The following is a 21,399-nucleotide window of genomic DNA, read 5'->3' as shown; positions in this document are numbered from 1 at the left end:
CAAATAATTCTAGTGACTGTAACCACTAGACGCTAGTTTTAAATTGCTACATAAAGACATGCTGGAATGTCTGTGCTGATGAAGCTGTGAAGGACACAATGACATTTCTCTCATTGCTCTGCTGGATTTCCTCTGGCACGATTTAGTGAACATGCCGATGGATTTTTCCCCCCCAATATGGGTCAAGGTGAATCATGTCTACACCGCAGTGATGAAGACCAGTTGGCAAAGACTGAAGGCTCATGTGACATTTAAGTCCAATGGAAATCTTAAATTAAACTTTAACCTGAATATCGATGGAGCTTTGACAGCTTTTGTGCTCACTAATGGAACAAACTGTGTCATAACTAATATTTTTCTCAACCTCGACGATTGGCGTGTTGCACTTTTTCCCTTTTGTTGGAAGATTGACTTTTCTAAGGCACTCAGTCCTTCTGGGCTTGTTAAAAATTCATATTTGTTTTTTTAACTGGCAGAGGGGGCTGATGAATTCCGTATGAGGCAGGAAGAGTTTTCTTGGTCTGTGTGTTTGTGGACAGAAAGAAGGTGCCACACTGCTCAAACTAAACTAAGCTGAAGGTAGCACTAAAGCATGACTGGCAGCCTGAATAGTATAATGCAGGTATTCTATAAAACCCTAGTAAAAAGAAAACATATCAAATGTTAAATCTGAGTCTTTTCTTACATTTGAATCCATCCATATGTTTTCAATACGTTACGATCTGAAAGCTTTAAAAACTGGGGGAACAGCTCGCAGTTAATTCGATTATTTGGCAACAGCTCAGTAACATGTTTGGATATAAAAAGAATCCCATCCCAGAAATGATTCACCACTATGTGTAAAATGGTTCAGCAATTAAAGGTTCAGTCACACTAGAATAAAAGCAATATGGCAAATTCGTACAAGAAATACAGAGACATATGACTATCTAGATTTTACACATATTAGGGCAATTTTTCCATTACAGAAATAATTATTTCATGTCCAAAATATCTAAGGCAGCACATCAAAATGTTAAAAAGTAAATCTAGCAATATACCTAAAACAGGATTTGTAATTTATAAAATGTGGAGGTGAAGAGTAGTCATGGGCATGCAGGGACATTTCAGGTTGTGTCATTGTGTCATCATACAGATCTTTACATCATCAAAGGAGTCCCCTACACCAAAGAAAGACACAGCCACACTGGCTTTGCAATTACTTGTTATCAGCAGGTTAGACATGCGACCCTACCGTCTCCGTAGAGCTAGCAGTCTGAACAACAACGACAGCTGGTTGTAAGCTAACATTTTGCCAGCTAGTGTCAAACTTTTCCTCTTACAGTATGTAAGTAAGGTATGATTCGAACATCAAATGAGTTTTTTTCACTAAGCATCAGAGTCAAACAAAGTTGCATCCACTTCCAAGATATTGGCTAACAGTGGCTAACGCTAGCTAATAGCAGCAAAACAGCAGTTTCACCAACAGAAAGGTTTAGCATATTCTCAAAAACTCGCTGTGATTGGTCACCAAACCATATCGGATTGCTTTACAAGCATTACAATGATGTTTTTATTGCTGTATTTCACCATTTTTGATACCATAATCCACAGGTACTCTCTTCTTCCACTCCATTACTCTTCAAATCTGAAATGTAAACAGGAAATCGCTCCTTGCTGATAAAGACTGCAATGGAATTGGAGTAGAAAGAAAGCCAGATGTCAGATGCATCAACTCTTGGCTGTCTGAAATAGAACGCTGATGATGCTGGTGCCCAAAGAGTCAATTTCACAGTCATATGTCACAGATGATAATGCACAAAGTAATGAAATGATGACTAGGAGTACACGCCCACATATTCTAACCACCATGAGCTTACATCATTTTCTCCAGCAGCCATCAGTCATGTAAGGAAACAACTTATTGCTGTGCTCTTTAGCCAGAACTCCAAACCCCAATAAAAAGTTTCATGTAGACAGCAGAAGAGCGATATCATAGCATAACATATAGAGCCTCTCATGCTGACTATAAATACATCATTGCCTCCCACAGTCCAGACCAAGGCAGCGTTCTCACTGGGGTAAGCCAGCACTTTATCCCATACATCCTGGGGAGCGTGTCGCACACCCGTTATCTCCCACTCTGTTTTGATAAAACAGCCTCAGCCTGATGTCCCCCTCTCATTAACTATCGAATAGGACACTTCCTGTCAGGCCCTTTCCCGTACCCTGCTGTGCTGACCTATTGAAATGTCCACCGTGTAAGATTTAGGTGATCATGGTGTGATTACCAGTGACCGCCTACTTTAGGCTGGAGGGTGTCTGCGAGTGAGTGAGCAAGTGTAAGGGAATGCTGGGAGATAACCTTCAGTATGTCAGCAGTGCCGGCCTCCTTCCTATCCAGACAGATTGCGTTGCTAAGGGAACTGTTGCTAGGATGGCACTAGCTCCTCTCTCTCCTTCTTTGTTCTCCCTTCTCTCTCCCTCTCTCTTTTCCTTCTCTCTCTCATCCCACATGTCTATTCACTGCAATCCTTGTGCCTAATATAAGCTGAATGATGCACTTTCAACAAACACCTCAGGCTGGAGCAGCAAACTTGGCCTTTTACTTGGACCTCTCCCCAGCCAGTTTCATGGTCAGTTCTGCTTGGCAGCTCAGATGATGCTGGTCAGTCTCACCACAGCAGGCTCGGCCACGATCACTGCAGGGAATGAGAGGTTGAATGTTGCATGCATATAGAAAAAGAACAAAATAGTTGTAGTTAATATATGCAGAGCTGAGGAGAAGATGTCTGATTAGACCGTTTACATAAAGGGGTGCCTCTGTATTTGGAGCAATCCTGCTGTTTTTGTGGAGATGCTGCATTGCCTTGTAGAGGATTCCTCAAACACAAGTGCAGTGTAACGGTTTAGGTTAGGACTAGCAATCATAGCTGACGCTGATGCTAAACATCGCAGATATATGCATATCAAACACCATTTGCAGTATGACTGCACTAGACATTTAGCATTGCCATTAATTAGCAAAAAGAACAGAGGATTTCAGTAGAATATCAACCTACTAGTACATCATTTGACCGCAGCATTAAAACTACATGCCTAATATTGTCTGGGTACCTCTTGGACCATCAAAACCTCTCCGAGTTATCGGTTCAGAAGGTTTGATGGTTTCCTCTGCACTATGACTTCACAGCAAGAAATATCTGGGTTTGAACCCACTGGTCAGCTTCGGCCTTTCTGTGTGGACTTTGCATGTTCTATCTTTTCTGGCTTGGGTTTTCTCCCACAGCCCAAAGACATGTACATGTTAAATGAATTTGTGATTGTAATGATGCTGTGGATGTGAGAATTTGTGGTTGTCAGTCTCTTTGTAGCCCTGTGGTGAGCTGGTGACGTGTCCAGGGCGTATCTGCAAACAAACTGGACTTTGAAGGTCAAGATTTCTCAGCACAACACCGCATAATATCAAGCTGACCAATATAATTCACTTCACCTCTCAGTTATTTCAATGATGTGGCTGATGAGTGTAGCCTTATGCTACAGAGTCATTTTAAGAAAGGGCTATTAAACACTATTAATCCATGTGTTTATGAAAACAGCCATTTAAGCAAAGTCTACAGATTTGCAAGGCTAGACCAACAAAGGAAGAGAAGGTCCGATATTAAGATAACCTTTCTGAAAAAATTACTTTTTTCACTCAGAGGAGTTGTTGCATGTTAAATTTTTTTTTTATATACAATCAATTTTTTTAACATGCAAAAAGGGGGAGGATCCCCCACTTTATGGGGGAACACGCTTTTAAAATTGTAGTCTCATGCACCTCTGTGTGCAGATTACCACAACCATGGCCTCACTGAGGAGTACTCTAAAGGACAAAGCACATAGCTTATGATACTTCATGCTTGTTTCTTTTAACTTCTATTTCAAGCTATTCAGCTGACAAGTAGGGGAGACTCAGAGCAACTGCAACTTTTTTCTTTTTTTTTCTTTTTTTTTTTACTACAGTGTACATGTACACTCACTGGCCATTTTGTTAGGTACACCTGTTTTGGTCCTTGTTAATACAAATATATACGTCAGCCAATCACATGGCAGGAACCCGGTTCATTTATGCATGTAGACATGGTCAAGATGAACTGCTAAAGTACAAACTGACCATCAGAATTGGGAACAAAGGTGGCTGAAGTGACTGTGGCATGATTGTGCATGCCAGATGAACTGGTCTGAGCATTTCAGAACCTGCTGCTCATCTACTTGGATCCCACACAAACATCTCAAAGTTGTCTAAAAAAGAAGAGTTCTCTTAGTGAGTATGGCGTGTTGATGTTAGAGGTTAGAATGGCTCATTCTAAACAGATAATGGGACAAAAGTAACTCAAATAACCACAAGGGAGCATCAATTAAATGCCACAGCCTACCCGAGTATCGATGCTGGCCATGTCCATCCCGTCATGACCACAGTGCACCAATCTTCTGATTGCTGCTTCCAACAGGAGATTGTCACAAAGCTCATATAATTTCAAACTGGTTTCTTGAACCAGAGATTTAAAGAAACAATGCAGATGGAAATGGTTACAAAGTCATTTCTAAAGCTTTAAGACCAACAAACCACAGGGAGGGCATCTATGGAGAAAACCTGGAACAGGAGTGGCCAAAGTTACTACCAAAGTGCATTCATGTTGATTCAGGAGGTCAAGAAAAAGCCCAAAACATCATCGAAAGAACTTCACGTCTCACTTGTTTCAATGAAGTCATTGAAAGATAAGAAAGACACTGGGCAAAAATGGCATTCATGGTTTATTACCGTGGCCAGAAAGAACACAAAGGCACAAATAAAACATAATGATTTTTAAGTCGTCCCAGTACAACTCGGAGCAATTCCTTTCCCCAGGACTGTACCACTAACTCAGACTGACTTCATACAAAGATCAGGATCCGAGCAGCTCTTCAAACAAACAAACATTCAACTTTATTCATTCAGTCATCAGTGTTTGTTACTGCTCTGATTATAAAAACTGTTTCCGGTGTCCCCTTAAGTCGCTGTTGTTGTTTTTTAATTAAGATGTGATTCTAATAAAGCGCTGTATAAAACTGATCCGATCCTCCGCTGGGTCATCAATCAGTGAGTCCGCCGTCACCGCCTCACTGCTGCTGCCCCCCTCCCTCCCCACCAACCTGTCGGGTGCAGCGCGCAGCACACCTAGACATCTCTCCGTCCACAGCGTGGCTCCCTCCCTCTCTGTCTCTCTCTCGCTTTCTCTCCCTCCACCTCCCAACCCGGGGAGCTCCAGCCTTCCTTCCCGCCTCATGACGAGCCGTTAGAGGCTATCACCACCAGCCTGATGTCGCGTCTCCTCGGCGGCGCAGCACTCCCGCACGCCGGGTCAGAGCCTCCTCCTTCTCCTCCTGCGCAACGGGAGCAGCAGCGGAGGTAACCGCGCCATCGACCAGGAGAAGCGGACAGGGAGCGACTGCGGCGGGGAGAGGGCAGGGAGGCGCTTCTCGTGCGTCGTCTACCCCCGGTTTGTGTTTCTGCTGTTTTTTTCTCGGAGATGATGTCGCCGGGCTCCCGGGGCCGCTGTCATACCGTTTGATAGAGACAGAGGCCGACAAGAGGAGGAGGGGGGAGGAGGCAGCGGTGGTGGTGGTGGTGGGGTGGGGTCAGGGTTGCCCTGCCCTGCCCTGGCCGGACTAGCGCTCCACCAGCAGTATGAACCTCCACTCGGGCAGGGCGTCCGTGGCCATGCTGCGGATGATGGGTTGTGCTAACGGGCGCTCTGCTCGGCATCTCCTCCACAGTGACTGCGTGGTGGACGAGAAGACGGTGGTGCTGCAGAAAAAGGAGAATGAGGGATTTGGCTTCGTCCTGCGTGGGGCAAAAGGTAGGAGCATTTATCGACTTAGCTACTTTTTGTGATTGTTATTCGGATCTGTTCTCCCTTTCTCCCCAAACCGAAGGATCCGTATAAGTCATCAACACTGACATGCCTCATGAAACTATTCACCAATATATGTCAATTTGCATTTAAATTTCAAGTTTAAGCCTTCTCACTCAGAGGCGTGTGTCTGCGTGGCACTACAAAAACATGCAGATAAGTTCCACTAGAAATATACTTATAGAAACTTTAATGCACATAAGGAGTGATTGCACGCCAGCACTCATTTGATTGCACATAAGTCTGCCTACATTTTAATGTCTTTTCATGCATGCTGCAGAGGTCTGTGAACATCTGTAACAACATCTGTAACAACATCAGACTGAAGGCCTTTTTTATTCTTTTTTTTGGTTAAGTAAGTCTGCGTGTAGCCGTCTTTGTTGTGTCCGCCATCCTTCACCTCTTTCCACCACACCAGGAGTTGTTGTGATAAGAGTGGCCTACCCATGCAGTTTGCCGTTTCACCAGGCTGTAAGATTGGCACTAAAAATAGCCAGTTTGAGCTGCTGCATCGGTTTCTATGACGATTCTCGCCATGTCATAATCCACGTTTGCATTCTACAACTGTGCGCCGCTGTTCCATTGGTCTACACCATGGTTACTGTCGAGAGGTAAATTTAGTATGTTCATGTTTTTTTAAGGCACATACAGAGAGAGGGGGAGAAAAAGGAGAGGGACTGACATGAAGGGAGAGGAAAGAGGGATTTGGCTTGAAAAACAAGAGGAATGTTCTAGTCATCCTAACACACATTGCTATCACCCCGGGGGAACTGACCCAGCCGAGCTTATCCTGCACTGCATGGGGTGAACAGGCATACACAAACTCACAAACATGCGCTGATGCTCGAGCTGTCACATAAGCTCACATCCTCTTTTGTGCTCTGCAGTTCAGCCTCTCTCTTCTCTCTCCCTTGCGCTCGCTGTCTCTCGTCCTCCTCTGTCACTGTGTCACACACAGACAGACACCTAAAGAAACACAGTCATCACAATCATGCAAATCCCCTCATAAGTGCTGTGCAGGGTGAGTTATAGGAAACGTCACTTGTTCTCTCAGTCCAGTATTTTCTAACCTCCCTTCCCGCCACAGAGGGAGCGCGTGCCGCGGCTGCGCGTGATGAAAGTGATAGTAGAGAACAGGAGAGATGGTAAACTTTTCTTAAAACGAGGGATGCTTTTTTGCCACTTTATTCCCGAGAAACAAAGAATTTTACGAATTTGCTTTATTATTAAAATTAATGAACAAGTCTTGCTCACACAGAGACTTGACATGGGGAGTATGGCCAGACTATATTAATAGTTGTATATGTTGTGCTTTATGTTGCTTTCTTATCATAAGCCTGAGAGAATGACTTTAGCACGGAATAATCTCCTTATTCGTACTTTGTTCAGCCACTACTAACCATCTAGTTTCCTGACTCCTGCTTCCCTACCGGCAGGCTGACCGAGTCGCTATTGTGCTGGTCCTTGATGTCATTCACCTGCCTTTCAAGAACGTTTCTCGCCCCCCCTCCACTGCTATGGACTGCAGCCGGTGATAATAATCGAGGTCACAGCAGACCTCCAGGGCAGAGCAAGAACTGCTCCTGAGCTGTGCAGTGAAATGGAGAGTCATTCTAAACTGTTGCAGCTGGTAAAAGTGGTTCACATGCTACTATGCTGAGCTCAAGCAGGCTGCAAAGCAGGACAAATGCCTACATGCAAGGCAGTTTTTCTTTCCCACTGTCGCCAGGTGCTAGCTCATAGGGGGGGTCATCTGATTGTTATTGTAGGGTCTCACAGTGTAAGGTGGCGGCAACTGTTGTTATGATTTGTCACTGTATAAATAAACCTGAACTGAGTTAATTCTCTGGGTAAAACTGTTTTAAAGTCCATCAAACTGTCAGTTTTGCTGCTTCATGGTCTTAAAAGAATTTTAAATCCTTAGCTGACATATACAAACCCGTTTGTAATGAACATGTAAAAAGCTAAGAATCTGGGTCCAGCTCATGGTAGCCAGGAAGTAACTTTAGGCACACGTGAACGTTGGGTGAAGCTAAAATCCCCCTTTTAATTCTGCCATGGGAGCATTCATGCTTTAATCATACCAATTATTGCTAACCCTCTAGTCAAACCATGACAGTATTAACAGGGCAAATTACACACGCTGATAGACTGTGTGGTTGTTCATCTGCTGCTGTGTATTTTGTAGCTTGCAGAACTGAATGTAACAAATGGGTTACATTCTGTTTAAATGTTTTACAGGTTTTTATACTACGCTGGGGTTAATCTGCCCGTGCACAGAGAATTAACTGACATTTTAAAATCAGGTTTTAAAAAGGTTTTACGTCTTAGATTCATTGTGTCATTGTGTTAACATATACCTGTTTGTTTAGATCTTGTCCCTTTTTAAAACTGCTTTCTTGCATTGTGCCTTATTTTATGGGACCACGCTCTTCTCTCTTTGATGTCCAGCGGATACGCCCATTGAGGAGTTTACTCCCACACCTGCCTTTCCAGCCCTGCAGTACCTGGAGTCTGTGGATGAGGGAGGAGTGGCATGGCAAGCAGGACTTAGGACGGGGGACTTCCTCATCGAAGTAAGAGCTGCTGCAATTATTAAATCATTTTGCTGTTCCTGCGTATGCAATTCGGTGACCGAGCGTTGGTCAGACACATTAACGGAGCTGAAGTTTCTGGACGAGTTTTGCTTAGTAACACGGGTTGAAAATGTTGGTTTTGTTGTGTGGTTTTTGGTGCATTTTACCTCAGTGCTCCTGGTTGTCATGTTGGCAGTGGGACATGCTACCCTTCTTATAAAAGGGTTTGCGTACACTCAGAGCTCGCTGTGTTTATGTGTGAATAAGCAAAGTGTGTACAGCATGTGCTGCATTCATCTTTTTGTCCCCTCATTTGACTGGGCTTATTCAGCAAACTCTTCTGAAAGAAAATTTGGCTTGATCGTGCAGACGTTTTCAATAAGACCTCACTCTGTTTGAAAGTGTTTGGGAGCCACTTCACTGTGAAATCATCAGTTTGCATGCAATTAGACCGACAGCTGACTCCTGCCACTTTTGATTGGTATGGTGACTTATGGAGTGAAACATTTTGTCGTCTGGTGAGTGTAGACATTGTCATGGGATTAACAGAGCACTGAGTGAGTCTTAAGGCCTGTCCTTCCTGTTTAGTGCCACTGAGCCACGCCTGAATAGTTGACACGGGACTGATGCTAGCATGTGAATCCACAGCATGTTTGCCTTGTGCAATCCTTGATGAAATATAAAATATACAGACAACATTAACTGCATGTATCAGTTTAGAAGTGTTGCTTGAAGCAGCCAGCACAGACATTCATGTGTTGGGTCTTTTTTGTTGGGATTTGTTTGGAAACAATATTTTGAATTGTTACACTGTTTAAGTGTTTTCTCCCTTGTCTGTGGTGCAAGTCAGCAGCTGTACGATGCATCATTATATTCCTGCACTTGGGGTTGTACCAGATGCAGAGGGTCACTGAGAGTATATTTGGCCTGATTAAGAGCCTGGTGCATGATGTATAACATGAAACAGTATCTGTTTGTCCTCCATAAGGTGTGATATTACTGCGAGTTGTCAGAGCATTTTTCACCAACTTTAAAAACACCAGGTTAGCTTTGATTAGGTCTATAGTGAGAGTTGATATTTACACATGTTGCTGACTGGATTGCCTGTCCCAGAACTGTATCAAGCACTCAAATATGATATGGAAATGCATTTCATTTGATTTGACTTCCAGTACAGGGTTAGGCTTTTTCTTCCACCACCCTCAACACACCAGACATTTATGTCCCTTTAAGAAATATTCCTGTCTTTGGTTGAAAAGTGAAATGTGGTGGTTTTAGGGCATAACAGAGAGATGAATTCAACCCAATTTCAACCATTCACCAGAATCCCACTGAGCAATTTTCCATGTAACAAAAAACAAACAAAAATTTTTAACTTCAATTATGAAAATCCAGCAGATCCTGTTATTGTTTTAAAAATGCTACATGCTACAATTTGTTGATGCTGTTTGAGCTGTAGCCTCTGTTTCCTGTTCTAGCTGAAAGGATTGGGACCTGGTGTGGTCTTTTTTTTTTGCTTTAAGCTTCAATGTGTTGTGTGTTCAGGGATGCACGTCTGAATACTTTAGTTGTAACGAGGTTTTATTTGAATTACCGGCACCTTCCTTTTAGCTCAAAGAAGTCAGGCTGTTCTCCTCTGCCATCTCTGTACACTGTGTAAACCATAAAGATGGTTATGTGGGAAAATACCAGTAACTCAGTAGTTTCTGAAATATTCAGACCAGCCCATCTGACTCCAGTAACCTTGACATGTTCAAAGTCACTTAAATCTCATTTCCTCCCTGTTTTGGTGCTCAGTTTGAACTTCAGCAAGTTGACTTGACCATGTCTAGATCCATAAACACATACATTGCTCCCATGTGATTGGTCCATTTCATATTTGGGTAATGAGCAGGTGAACAGGTGTGGCTACTGAAGCAGTCGGTAAATGTATTTTAGCAAAACAATTATTTGATCCCTGCTGTATTTGTAGATTTGCTCGTTAGCAGAGAAATTAAAACCAGCTTCATTTTAATGGCGAGTGGCAGAATATCAAAATACAAACAAACAAAAGAAACATGAAGGTTATAACATGATTTGCAAGTCACTGAGTAAAATATTTGGTCTCAAGCAAAACATGACTTAGTACTTGGTGGAGAAAACCTTGTTGGTGCGCACAGATGTAAGAAGTTTCTTGTAGTAAGCAGAAAAACAGCCCCAAAGCATGATGTTTCCACCTCCACACGTGACTGTGGGGATGGTGTTTTTTTATGCCAAAGAAGTCGATTTTGGTTTCATTTGACCACCTGACCTCAGGTCATTGGTTTAATATGGACCCAGTTTAGGAGAATATGCTCTCTCTCTCTCAGTCCTTTAATTAAAGCATTCAGGGAGTTTTTACGACATCCTGATAATAACGAATTACCACAATCGAGCCTAGAAGTAATAAATGCATGAACTAGTTTTTCAGCATCACTCAGTGACAGGATGCTTCTCATTTAAGAGATACTGCTCAAATGAAAGAAAGCAGTCCTACTTATTTGTTTAATATGTGCGTTGAAGGACATGTCCTGGTCAGAAAGGACTCCAAGATTCCTCACAGTGTTACAGAAGGTCAAAGTCAAGCCTGAAAATTAGAGGTCATTGTGGTCTTTATACCTTTAAGACATTCCTGCCTAATTGGTGTGTGTTATCTGGCTTCATGGACAGATAGAGTTGGGTGTCATCAGCAGTGAAAATGTATACTATGCCTTCTAATGATGCTGCCTAAGGGAAGCATGTATAATGTAAACAGAATTGGTCCTAGCACTGAACCCTGTGGAACTCCATAATTAACCTCAGTGTGTGAAGAGGACTCTCCATTTACATGCACAAACTGGAGTCTATTAGATAGATATGATACAAACCACTGCAGCGCAGTACCTGTAATACCTACAGCATGTTCTAATCGCTCTAATAGGATATTATGGTCGACAGTATCGAACGCTGCACTGAGGTCTAGCAGGACAAGCACAGAGATGAGTCCACTGTCAGAGGCCATAAGAAGATCATTTGTAACCTTCACTAAAGCTGTTTCTGTGCTGTGATGAGCTCTGAAACCTGACTGAAACTCTTCAAATAAGCCTCTGCAGATGATCTGTTAGCTGTTTGACAACTACTCTTTCAAGGATGTTTGATATGAAAGGAAGGTTGGAGATTGGCCTATAATTAGCTAAGACTGCTGGGTGAAGACATGGCTTTTTAAGTACAGTTTTAACTACTTCCAGCTTTTTGCTGATGGTCTTGTAGCCTATTCCAGCCTGATGCAGGTCTACAGGTGGTTGAGAGATTGGAATGGAAGAAATTGCAACTGTGGATAGCTGTGCTTTATACGCATAACAAGTGGAAAACAGGAGTGTATGTAATTGATAAACTGATTCATTTCATTGTGAGAAAACTTAGATCTATTTCCACCACTCAAACACGCTGTCAGAAAATCATGGCATGCAGTAATTTGTGCTGTTTGTGCTAATAACTGTAAAGTTGTAAAATTAAATTGGTGAACATCGTGCTGAGACACGCTAGCATGTCGTAATGCATGTTGCACATCTGTGTTGTGTATTAACAGCTGAGAGGAGCTCTGTTGTTACAGTTCACAACAGTAAAGACAGATGAGGATGAAGAAAAGAGAGCAGAGATGCCTCCAACTGACTTCTGACCAACAATAGTAACTGTGACTGCTGTTTGGAAGTTTTTCACTTAAAAAAAATAAGATTGATTTTGCTTCATGTCCGATTGTGCAGCTTTAATGTTCTGGCTCAGGAGTATCGGACACACAGAGCTACAGGGAACCAAGTGAGCCAAAGGTAAATGTTACTCGAGGCTGACAGGTGTTTTTACCTGTAGGAGAAATAATTTGAAGAAGAATTTGAAGAATGCATCACACTGGACATTGTCTTAAAGCCAGATTTGACAGCTCTGCTTCTCTGGAAACATTAATACTGATGAAAGACATGTTGAGTAGCAGTTTGCTAAGGACTGACTGCAAAATATTGTGTTTTTAATAATACAACTAAAGATTAGGTCAGTTTTTGTTTTGGATGTGTGCAGTTATATTTTATATATATATTTGTAACAAGGTTTGTTGTTGTGGCTGTAATTTGTGATGATTGATAACTTCGACCCCGCTGTTTGATTTGCTGCCTAGTAACAGATGTTAAACTGTTGCTGAGTGAATTCAATGAAAGTGGTGAAATGTCATCGATTGGTTGATTTGTTTTGTACCTGACAGATTTAGTTGAAACATTTTCAGAGAAATCTAAGATCAGGAGTCTCCGTCTCACTTTACTCATCTTGGTTTCTGTGTAGTCTGCACAAATGACACTGTGTTGTGTAAGCAGCTGCAGTATCTGATCTCTTGGGGTTATCATCCACTAGTAAGGATTTGTGTTTATCAAAATGACTTGGAATAATCTTTAGTGCTGCTGGGTGTTTCACTAATGTGAGCAAGGCTCCTCACCGAAATGCTTCAGAGTCATTATGGATTTCTGACATACTAGTGCAAATCTCATACTCTGAATACTACTGTAGGAATCTCATCTTGTACGTATCACAAATCACATCAGAGTGGCACATCTTCTATTTTGAGCGAGCTTTTTTTATTCTGTTCTTTTACGAATCCATAACGGCCGTGTGTCTGTAAGCAGCACTGCACTGGGGATTGCTTTATTCTGCCTTTCTGCTAAATGGAGCATCAAATGAAGAGAGCAGACTCTCTGTGTCTGAAGCTCAATGTGACTTCAGCTCAGTCTCCACTTGTCTGTTATTAATTTTATCTCCAAATGTTCTTGCGACCTCTTTAATCATCTCATCAGTCTGTTTCAGAAGGTCCAAAGTCAAAGCTGCCGACGTGTCAGCAGCATCAGTGTCTTTACAAAATGCGTCAGCGGGCTTGAAAATGTTTGACACGTTCACAGCTGTACAGCCTCTAGCTAGTTAGCCAACCACAGCTCATATTCTATAATGAGCGTGTGCAGAATATTACTGCACTGATTCCAGTCACTGTTTTACTGTTTTGCTGTTTTAGTGTAGCACTGCCATCTCCAACCCACAGCCCTTAAATCATGTTTATTTGCACAACGAAGCACACAACTGTCTTATTCCCAGAAACATATTTCACAAAATTCATGCTGGTTCATGTTTGCTACTGTGTTGCATCCTTTTAAGAACACTGTGTTTGGGAGTTCAGAGGAAAGTTGATGATGTTCTGACAGATAGATATTATCCCAATCTTTCTTGATTGCTCAGCAGTTTGAAGTCTCCCATTTTCATATGTTTTGTTTCATAATGACAATTTAGTACAGAGGCATGCTCTTAATATGCGAAGAATGTTGTGTGGTGCTGAAATATACTTTATAAATAAAGCCATTTCCCAAAAAGGGGGTGATGCTGTTGTTAAAATAAACTGGGATATATGTGATTAAAAGCTAACAGCAAATGGGCTGTCTTGTAGCAGTTATGACATAGTGGTGATGCAGTTACCATGGTAGCCTGTTGGCTGTTGTATCTAATCCCATTACAGTCCCAACAGATGACCAGCAATATTGAGCTGCTAAACAGATTTCCAGTGAAGGGATGTCTCTGGCATGTTTGCCTGACAGGTGAACTCTCCATGCTCACATTTCTGCTACATGTGAGGGAGGAAAGTCATGAAGCATTGGGGCTGTGAAACCACTTTTCTGTCTTTAAACGCATTTTTAGTGGAATTCTCTCGAGGATGGTGCATGTTGATTTTAAATTCATGGGTTGAATGACAGTAGCAGTGACTCAGAGGCATGCAAAGATGGAAAAACAGAGGAATGTGTTAAAGTAGTAACAACAGGCTTTTGCATGTGGACACTGGGCTGATGCCTTTTTTATTATCCTGCAATTTATTTTCCAAATACCTGGCCATTGCTTTCAATGCTAAATTCAATTCTTGTTTACGCAAGAATGCACAAGTGTGCTGTTTCTGTCTCCACATTAGCAGAATGCATATCCTCTTGTAGGCATGATTTAAGGCTTGGCTGAGCATCAATCTTTTATTGCCGTTAGCAGCCTGGCATGATGATGCTTGCGTGCATTTTGTGCACTTGTACACAAACACTCAAGTCATCTGTCTAAATGTGTTTAAGTGGGTGCTTGTCGTAGTCCCCATCAATAACTGCGATGCTTCGGCTGTCTGCACTTCCTGTCAGTGCAGCTAGTTGACTTTGTCTGAGTGAGAGAGAGAAAATGAGGGAAACCTTCATTCAAAGCAAAGGAAGGTGAGGGATGTTTGCTGCAATTAAGGGCAGATTTACTAATAGTTTGCACCAGTGCAGAACCCTGTTCTACTGTTACAAAGAACAAAGTCTGGATTTTCTAAAGCACTATAGTGCATATGTATTTGTAGGAGTTGCTCGTTCCGTACTCAGGGCAAGCAGGGCATTTGTTTTGGGAATAGTATTCCTGCTTTTTGCAGATGACTTGGTTCTGTTGACTTCAAGAAAACATAGTCTTCAACAGCAAGCTGATGTTTGAAGTTTTCCAGTTATACGACAAGTTGCGAGGATGAGAGCCTGAAGCCATGGTTGCTGGAAAATGGTAGATTGCTCTTTCTGGTTTTGGGAGAGTCATTGCCACAAGTGAAGGAGTTAGGTACCGGACCAGTAACAAAACACAAGCATGCAGACATCTGTATGGACTCTCCCACTTGCTCCCTGTCCGGTAATGTGGATGGAAATGGAAAAGCTCTTAGAAATAGAATGACAAGCCCAGTCATCCAGAGGGAGTTGGGAGCTGGGAGGAGACTCCTTCTGTAGGAAAGGAGCCAGGCAAAAGGCATCTGATCAGGGCGCCTCCTGCTGAAGATTTTCTGGGGATGCTCAGCTGGGAGGAGACCCCACGTCAGGCCAGAAACTTGCTCAAGAGATTACATATCTCTTGTGGCCAGAGTAGTACCTCAGGATTCTCCATGAGGAGGATCAGCTGACCCTGAATCCTCCCGTAGTTATGCTGCAATACAGTGGCTTGCAAAAGTATTCGGCCCCCTTGAACTTTCCCACATTTTGTCACATTACAGCCACAAACATGAATCAATGTTATTGGAATTCCACGTGAAAGACCAACACAAAGTGGTGCACACGTGAGAAGTGGAACAAAATCATACATGATTCCAAACATTTTTTACAAATAAATAACTGCAAAGTGGGGTGTTCGTAATTATTCAGGCTTCTGAGTCAATACTTTGTAGAACCACCTTTTGCTGCAGTTACAGCTGCCAGTCTTTAAGGGTTTGTCTCTACCAGCTTTGCACATCTACAGACTGAATCTTTGCCCATTCTTCTTTGCAAAACAGCTCCAGCTCAGTCAGATTAGATGCACAGCATTTGTGAACAGCAGTTTTCAGATCTTGCCACAGATTCTCGATTGGATTTAGATCTGGACTTTGACTGGGCCATTCTAACACATGGATATGTTTTGTTTTAAACCATCCCATTGTTTCCTGGCTTTATGTTTAGGGTCGTTGTCCTGCTGGAAGGTGAACCTCCGCCCCAGTCTCAAGTCTTTTGCAGACTCCAAGAGGTTTTCTTCCAAGATTGCCCTGTATTTGGCTCCATCCATCTTCCCATCAACTCTGACCAGCTTCCCTGTCCCTGCTGAAGAGAAGCCCCCCCAGAGCATGATGCTGCCACCATTATATTTGACAGTGGGGATGGTGTGTTCAGAGTGATGTGCAGTGTTAGTTTTCTGCCACACATAGCGTTTTGCATTTTGGCCAAAAAGTTGCATTTTGGTCTCATCTGACCAGAGCACCTTCCACATGTTTGCTGTGTCCCCCACATGGCTTGTGGCAAACTGCAAACGGGACTTTTTATGGTTTTCTGTTAACAATGGCTCTCTTCTTGCCACTCTTCCATAAAGGCCAACGTTGTGCAGTCGTGCACTGCACAACGTTGGCCTAATAGTTGTCCTATGGACAGATTCCCCCACCTGAGCTGTAGATCTCTGCAGCTCGTCCAGAGTCACCATGGGCCTCTTGGCTGCATTTCTGATCAGCGCTCTCCTTGTTCGGCCTGTGAGTTTAGGTGGACGGCCTTGTCTTGGTAGGTTTACAGTTGTGCCATACTCCTTCCATTTCTGAATGATGGCTTGAACAGTGCTCCGTGGGATGTTCAAGGCTTGGGAAATCTTTTTTTAGCCTAAGCCTGCTTTAAATTTCTCAGTAACTTCATCCCTGACCTGTCTGGTGTGTTCTTTGGACTTCATGGTGTTGTTGCTCCCAATATTCTCTTAGACAACCTCTGAGGCGTCACAGAGCAGCTGTATCTGTACTGACATTAGGTTACACACAGGTGCACTCTATTTAGTCATTAGCACTCATCAGGCAACGTCTATGTGCAACTGACTGCACTCAGACCAAAGGGGCTGAATAATTACGCACACCCCACTTTGCAGTTATTTATTTGTAAAAATTGTTTGGAATCATGAATGATTTTGGTTCTACTTCTCACGTGTGCACCACTTTGTGTTGGTCTTTCACGTGAAATTCCAATAAAATTGATTCATGTTTGTGGCTGTAATGTGACAAAATGTTCGAGAAGCAAAGGTTCGAGAAACAGTGAATATATCCTGTGAGTGTCCATTTTAAAAATCTTTGCTTCAGCCTTCAGAGCTAACTATATAGGGGTGAACATAGGCTACATAAACTAAAAACAGGAAATTGGGGGAAGCTCTTTTTTTTTATAGAGCAGCAAACAACTTTTCCATGATAACTGATCTTCTGAATCTGTGAGTTGCCATTTCCTCTTCAGCTTAAGAGTTATCTGCTTTAAGGTGCGCGTTTGAGAGTTATACCAGGGAGACAAGTACTTCTGAACTGAGGCTTTCTTTTTCACAGTAGGTACAGTATCCAGATTTAAGAAGTCAAATTATTAACAAGATAAATATGGCAAATAGAACAAGTAATGAGGGATAATTATGTTAGAATGGCCAGGATGCTCCAGGGCGTTACAGCTGAACTGTCCTTGAAAGTAAGTTTCTCACAGATTTACAGAGCACTTCCCCATGAATGTTAACAATATCAACAAAAATGCTCCTGGTCATGAACCTGACCTAATACCTTCAGACCAGGCTTAAATGTGATGCACAAAGCCTGCTGCTTAGTCTCTGGGTCTTGTCATCATTTCTGATGCTTCATGTGACTTTTGGGTCAGTTTGAATACGTTGACATTTCCTGTCCTCAACCTTAAGGTGTATGATGAAATTGATGGTTGGCAAGTAGACAAAGCAGGATCTCGAGGGAGCATTCGAAGCCTAATGGAGGTTTTTGGAGCCATACGTGTGCTACAGCGGACGTTTACTGTGAAATACGTACCAGCCAAAGTTTTGTTATCACAAAACTTTAGGTTGTACATTGAAGTTTAGCCATGAGATGCATTTGTCTTCTTAAACTGAAACTATCAAAAACTGACAGAGTTTGTTGGATTTAAATAGGATTTAAATTCTAAGTGCATTTCCTAATTACCTAATGCTGAGTTGATGATCTGTGGAAGCACATTTCAAAAAAGAGGGAAAGTGTATGATTAAAGAATTTAACTTGTTTTTCTAGTCTTTCAAACAGTTTAGGACTTTGTAGTAATGATGATGATATTTCCTGATGACTATCATCGTATTTTATGGGAACATTCAGTTTCAAGTGTCTTCTCTTCTGGTCAGAAAATCTCCGTCACAACGTTCTTTTTTTTTTTAAAATAAAATTCCACGACACAGCTTGAGAGTTTTTTACTCCATTTGCTCACTTCAAGCCACCCAGTGTGGGGAAGTGGTGAAGGAAGTGACCCAGCTCTCTTGTTCAAACCATCCTGTCTGCAGCATAAGTAGAAAAGTACACTCTCTGTTGAACAGATGTTTTGTGCAGTGTCAAGCATATATATCAGAATTTTTTCTATCTAAAAATTTGTATTATTATTGGCCACAGTGTGGCTCTAGTATACTTGTATTAGTTTGCTACTACATGATACAGTGAGCTTTAAATGGTAGTTTTTGATGTTGGCAATTCATTCGTGGACAGTAATTTATCAAAGAAAAGTATTTTTTGGAGACGTGTAATAAATTATTGGGAATTTTCACATGTATATATGAAATAGACACATTAAAGACTTTCTTACATAATTTATGTAAAGTTCTCTCCACCCTGTAGATTTCTGCCTTCTGTTTGTTCCTCTGTGTCAGTAATTGTGTGTATACAGTGGAGGTAAATTAAGTAAAGTATTTATAAGCTTATATAAGACACAACTCTGAGCCAAGGGAAGGTCTGTATGACCAGCGTAACATGCAAATGCATGTGACTTCCTGTACCTCCAGGTGTGTGTGTGTGTGCGTGCGTGTGTGTGTGCGTGCACACTTGTCCTGTCAGAGCCCTGCCTCTGCATCTCAGAGGACTGCAGCACAGCACACAACTGTCAGTTGTTCAGTGAACTAGCACAGGCAGTCCTCACCATTTCTTCCTCTTAAAAAAAGGAGGGCTTCTTCATTGCCGTGCAGCAGGCATTCTTACTGAGTTTATCTTGAATAGAAATCTCATAACCCAGCTACCCTTGCAGAGGCTTTGGTTTCTGGAAAATCAAAGCTTGGTTGTTTATGTTTCCAGGGATAACATTAAAGTACATGAAGTATAACCTGATTCACAGCAGCAGAGATTCGAGTGTTCGTCCCTGTTAGAGAAAACAATATTAAGAATGTTTGTGCATTGATATTTTACAAGGTCTACTTTTACAAGTGGAATGGTCAAAAATATACAGAATTATAGAATTTTGCATTTCCTTGTAAATCAAAGTGGTAAATCAAGCAGGACCTGACGTTCAGCTGAACTGCAGTCTTGATAGATCAGCTGATCTCGGTGCCATCTTGATACTTTTTACTCATCCAACCGGACAGTTGCACATTCAGTCTGCTATTTCAGCTGCTTAAGCCTGGCCACAGTTACTGCACTTCTGCAAGCCACTTTACTACCTATAGTCAGCCCACCTCCACCCTTCATGTTGTATCTAACTTAATAGTGTATCTATTGTCTGGTGTTTTGCTGCTGCTTGCCTCACAATGGAGGCACCCTAAAAAAATATAGTTTATTGCCTTCATCCATCCATTCTCTTCTAGTTATCCTTATCAGGGTCACGGTGGGGTTAAGTGGGCGGGCTGGAGCCTATTCCAGCTACCATAGGGTGAGAGGCCGGGTGCACCCTGGACAGGTCGCCAGTCAGACGTAGGGCTAATGCAGAGAGACAGAAAACCATTCACACCTATGAGCATTGTAGAATCAACAATTAACCTAACTAACTGCTTGTCGTTGGACTGTGTGAGAAAGTCAGAGTACCCAGAGAGAACCCACAAACATGGGGAGAACATGCAGACTCCACGCAGAAATACCCCGACCAGGTGGAGTGGAGTCAGACTCTGGACTAGGGCTGGGCGATATGGCCTAATATTCATATCGCGATATAATTTGAAGCATGTGCGGTAACGATATATATCACGATATATTCTTTTCTTCTGTATAACGTATTTTCCACACTATAAGGCACACTAAAACTTTAATTTTCTCAAAAATCTAGAGTGTGCCTTATGTATGAATTCTGGTTGTGCTTACTGACCTCGAACCGATTTCTGCGTGCAGAAATCTGTTAAAAAATGTTTTAGTACAACTTTATTACACTACAGCAGATGCTGCCGTAGTGAAAAGATTCGCGGAGTAATCTGGGTCCAAAACTCCGTCCATTTCAGGTCCCAAAGTCAAACGAACACTAAGAGTTAAAAACGGTCTAAATTCTTTCATCTTTAATTAAATCATCAGCGTTGCTGCTTTATCGGGTGTAACAATTAAGTTTAACATCCATGAAAACAGAATTTATTAAATTTAACGGAGTTAGAAGTTAACAAGAAGTTAGCTCGCTAGTTTACACCTAAACATTTCATACCATGTTCTGACTGAGAGATTTTTGAAACTAATTCAAACGTACAGCTCTGCTATCACTTCCAACATAAATGAAGACAGAAAACTAAACAGCAGTGACGTTTGCAGGGTTACTGAAGTTGGACTACCTGGCATATAATGTTGTGCTACGTGATTGCTATCGACACAGCTATGTTAGCATAACATTAGCACAGTGAAGCTGGAGGATGAACGCCAACTTTTTTTCCGCTCGATAAAAGTGTTTTGGGGTTTTTTTGTGTCCCGTTTGGATCTTTAGCCATCAGAATTGTTGTCTTAAGGCCAAGAAAGATGCCAAGCGGATTTATTTTACCAAGTGGATCATCATGGCCTTGCCAGCCCTAACCAATCTGGCGCCCTAGGCAAGATTTTAGGTGGCGCCCCCCTACATCGGCAGTGTAGTGTATGTACTCACAAGAAACCGAATAGCTTTGTCTTTGACCTTTTTTTTTTTACTTAAAGAAAGCAAATTCACAATCAGAATAATTAACAAGATAAAAAAATATATGAATAAATAAATGAATACAAAAAAATAAAAAATTAATATATGAAATACAATAAATTTTACATACATAAACACAATAAAACGTGTCAACAAGTTGGATAAAATAAATTAAAAATACAATGTAAATAAGGCACTGCACAAAACAAGATATTAAATAAACCAGTATGACTTTAACAACTATATTACAAAAAAGGGGATCCTACAGAGTTCTCTAGTTGTGCTTTTTAATACTGCATTAACTAGAATGACTTACAAATTACTGTACACCACCCCCTCATCAACCTCACATCACCTGCTACAGCCTTACTCTCCTAGTCTTTCTCGCAGCAAAGTCATCTACAACATCATCATATGACAACTGATTTGAGACCACATGATTTATGCTTATGATGGAAAGTCCACTGAGACGTTCTTGCATCATAGTAGATCTCAGGT

At 41.9% G+C, this 21,399-nt stretch overlaps 1 protein-coding gene across 9 annotated transcripts in view; it reads left to right on the top strand.

Moving 5' to 3' along the window:
- Positions 1-21,399, top strand: part of shank2b (SH3 and multiple ankyrin repeat domains 2b) — a 306,872-nt gene that overhangs the window by 225,339 nt on the left and 60,134 nt on the right. For all 9 annotated transcript variants that reach the window (XM_026194603.1, XM_026193999.1, XM_026194263.1 and 6 more), the window contains 2 exons: positions 5,779-5,861; positions 8,367-8,491. In XM_026194603.1, coding sequence (XP_026050388.1) covers positions 5,779-5,861; positions 8,367-8,491 — 208 coding nt within the window. The remainder of the gene's footprint in view (positions 1-5,778; positions 5,862-8,366; positions 8,492-21,399) is intronic.

This window comes from Astatotilapia calliptera, chromosome 1, assembly GCF_900246225.1.
Source record: "Astatotilapia calliptera chromosome 1, fAstCal1.2, whole genome shotgun sequence".
Taxonomy (NCBI): domain Eukaryota; kingdom Metazoa; phylum Chordata; class Actinopteri; order Cichliformes; family Cichlidae; genus Astatotilapia; species Astatotilapia calliptera.
The sequence above is the reverse complement of the archived record's forward strand: the minus strand, read 5'-3'. Positions and strand labels throughout refer to the sequence as shown.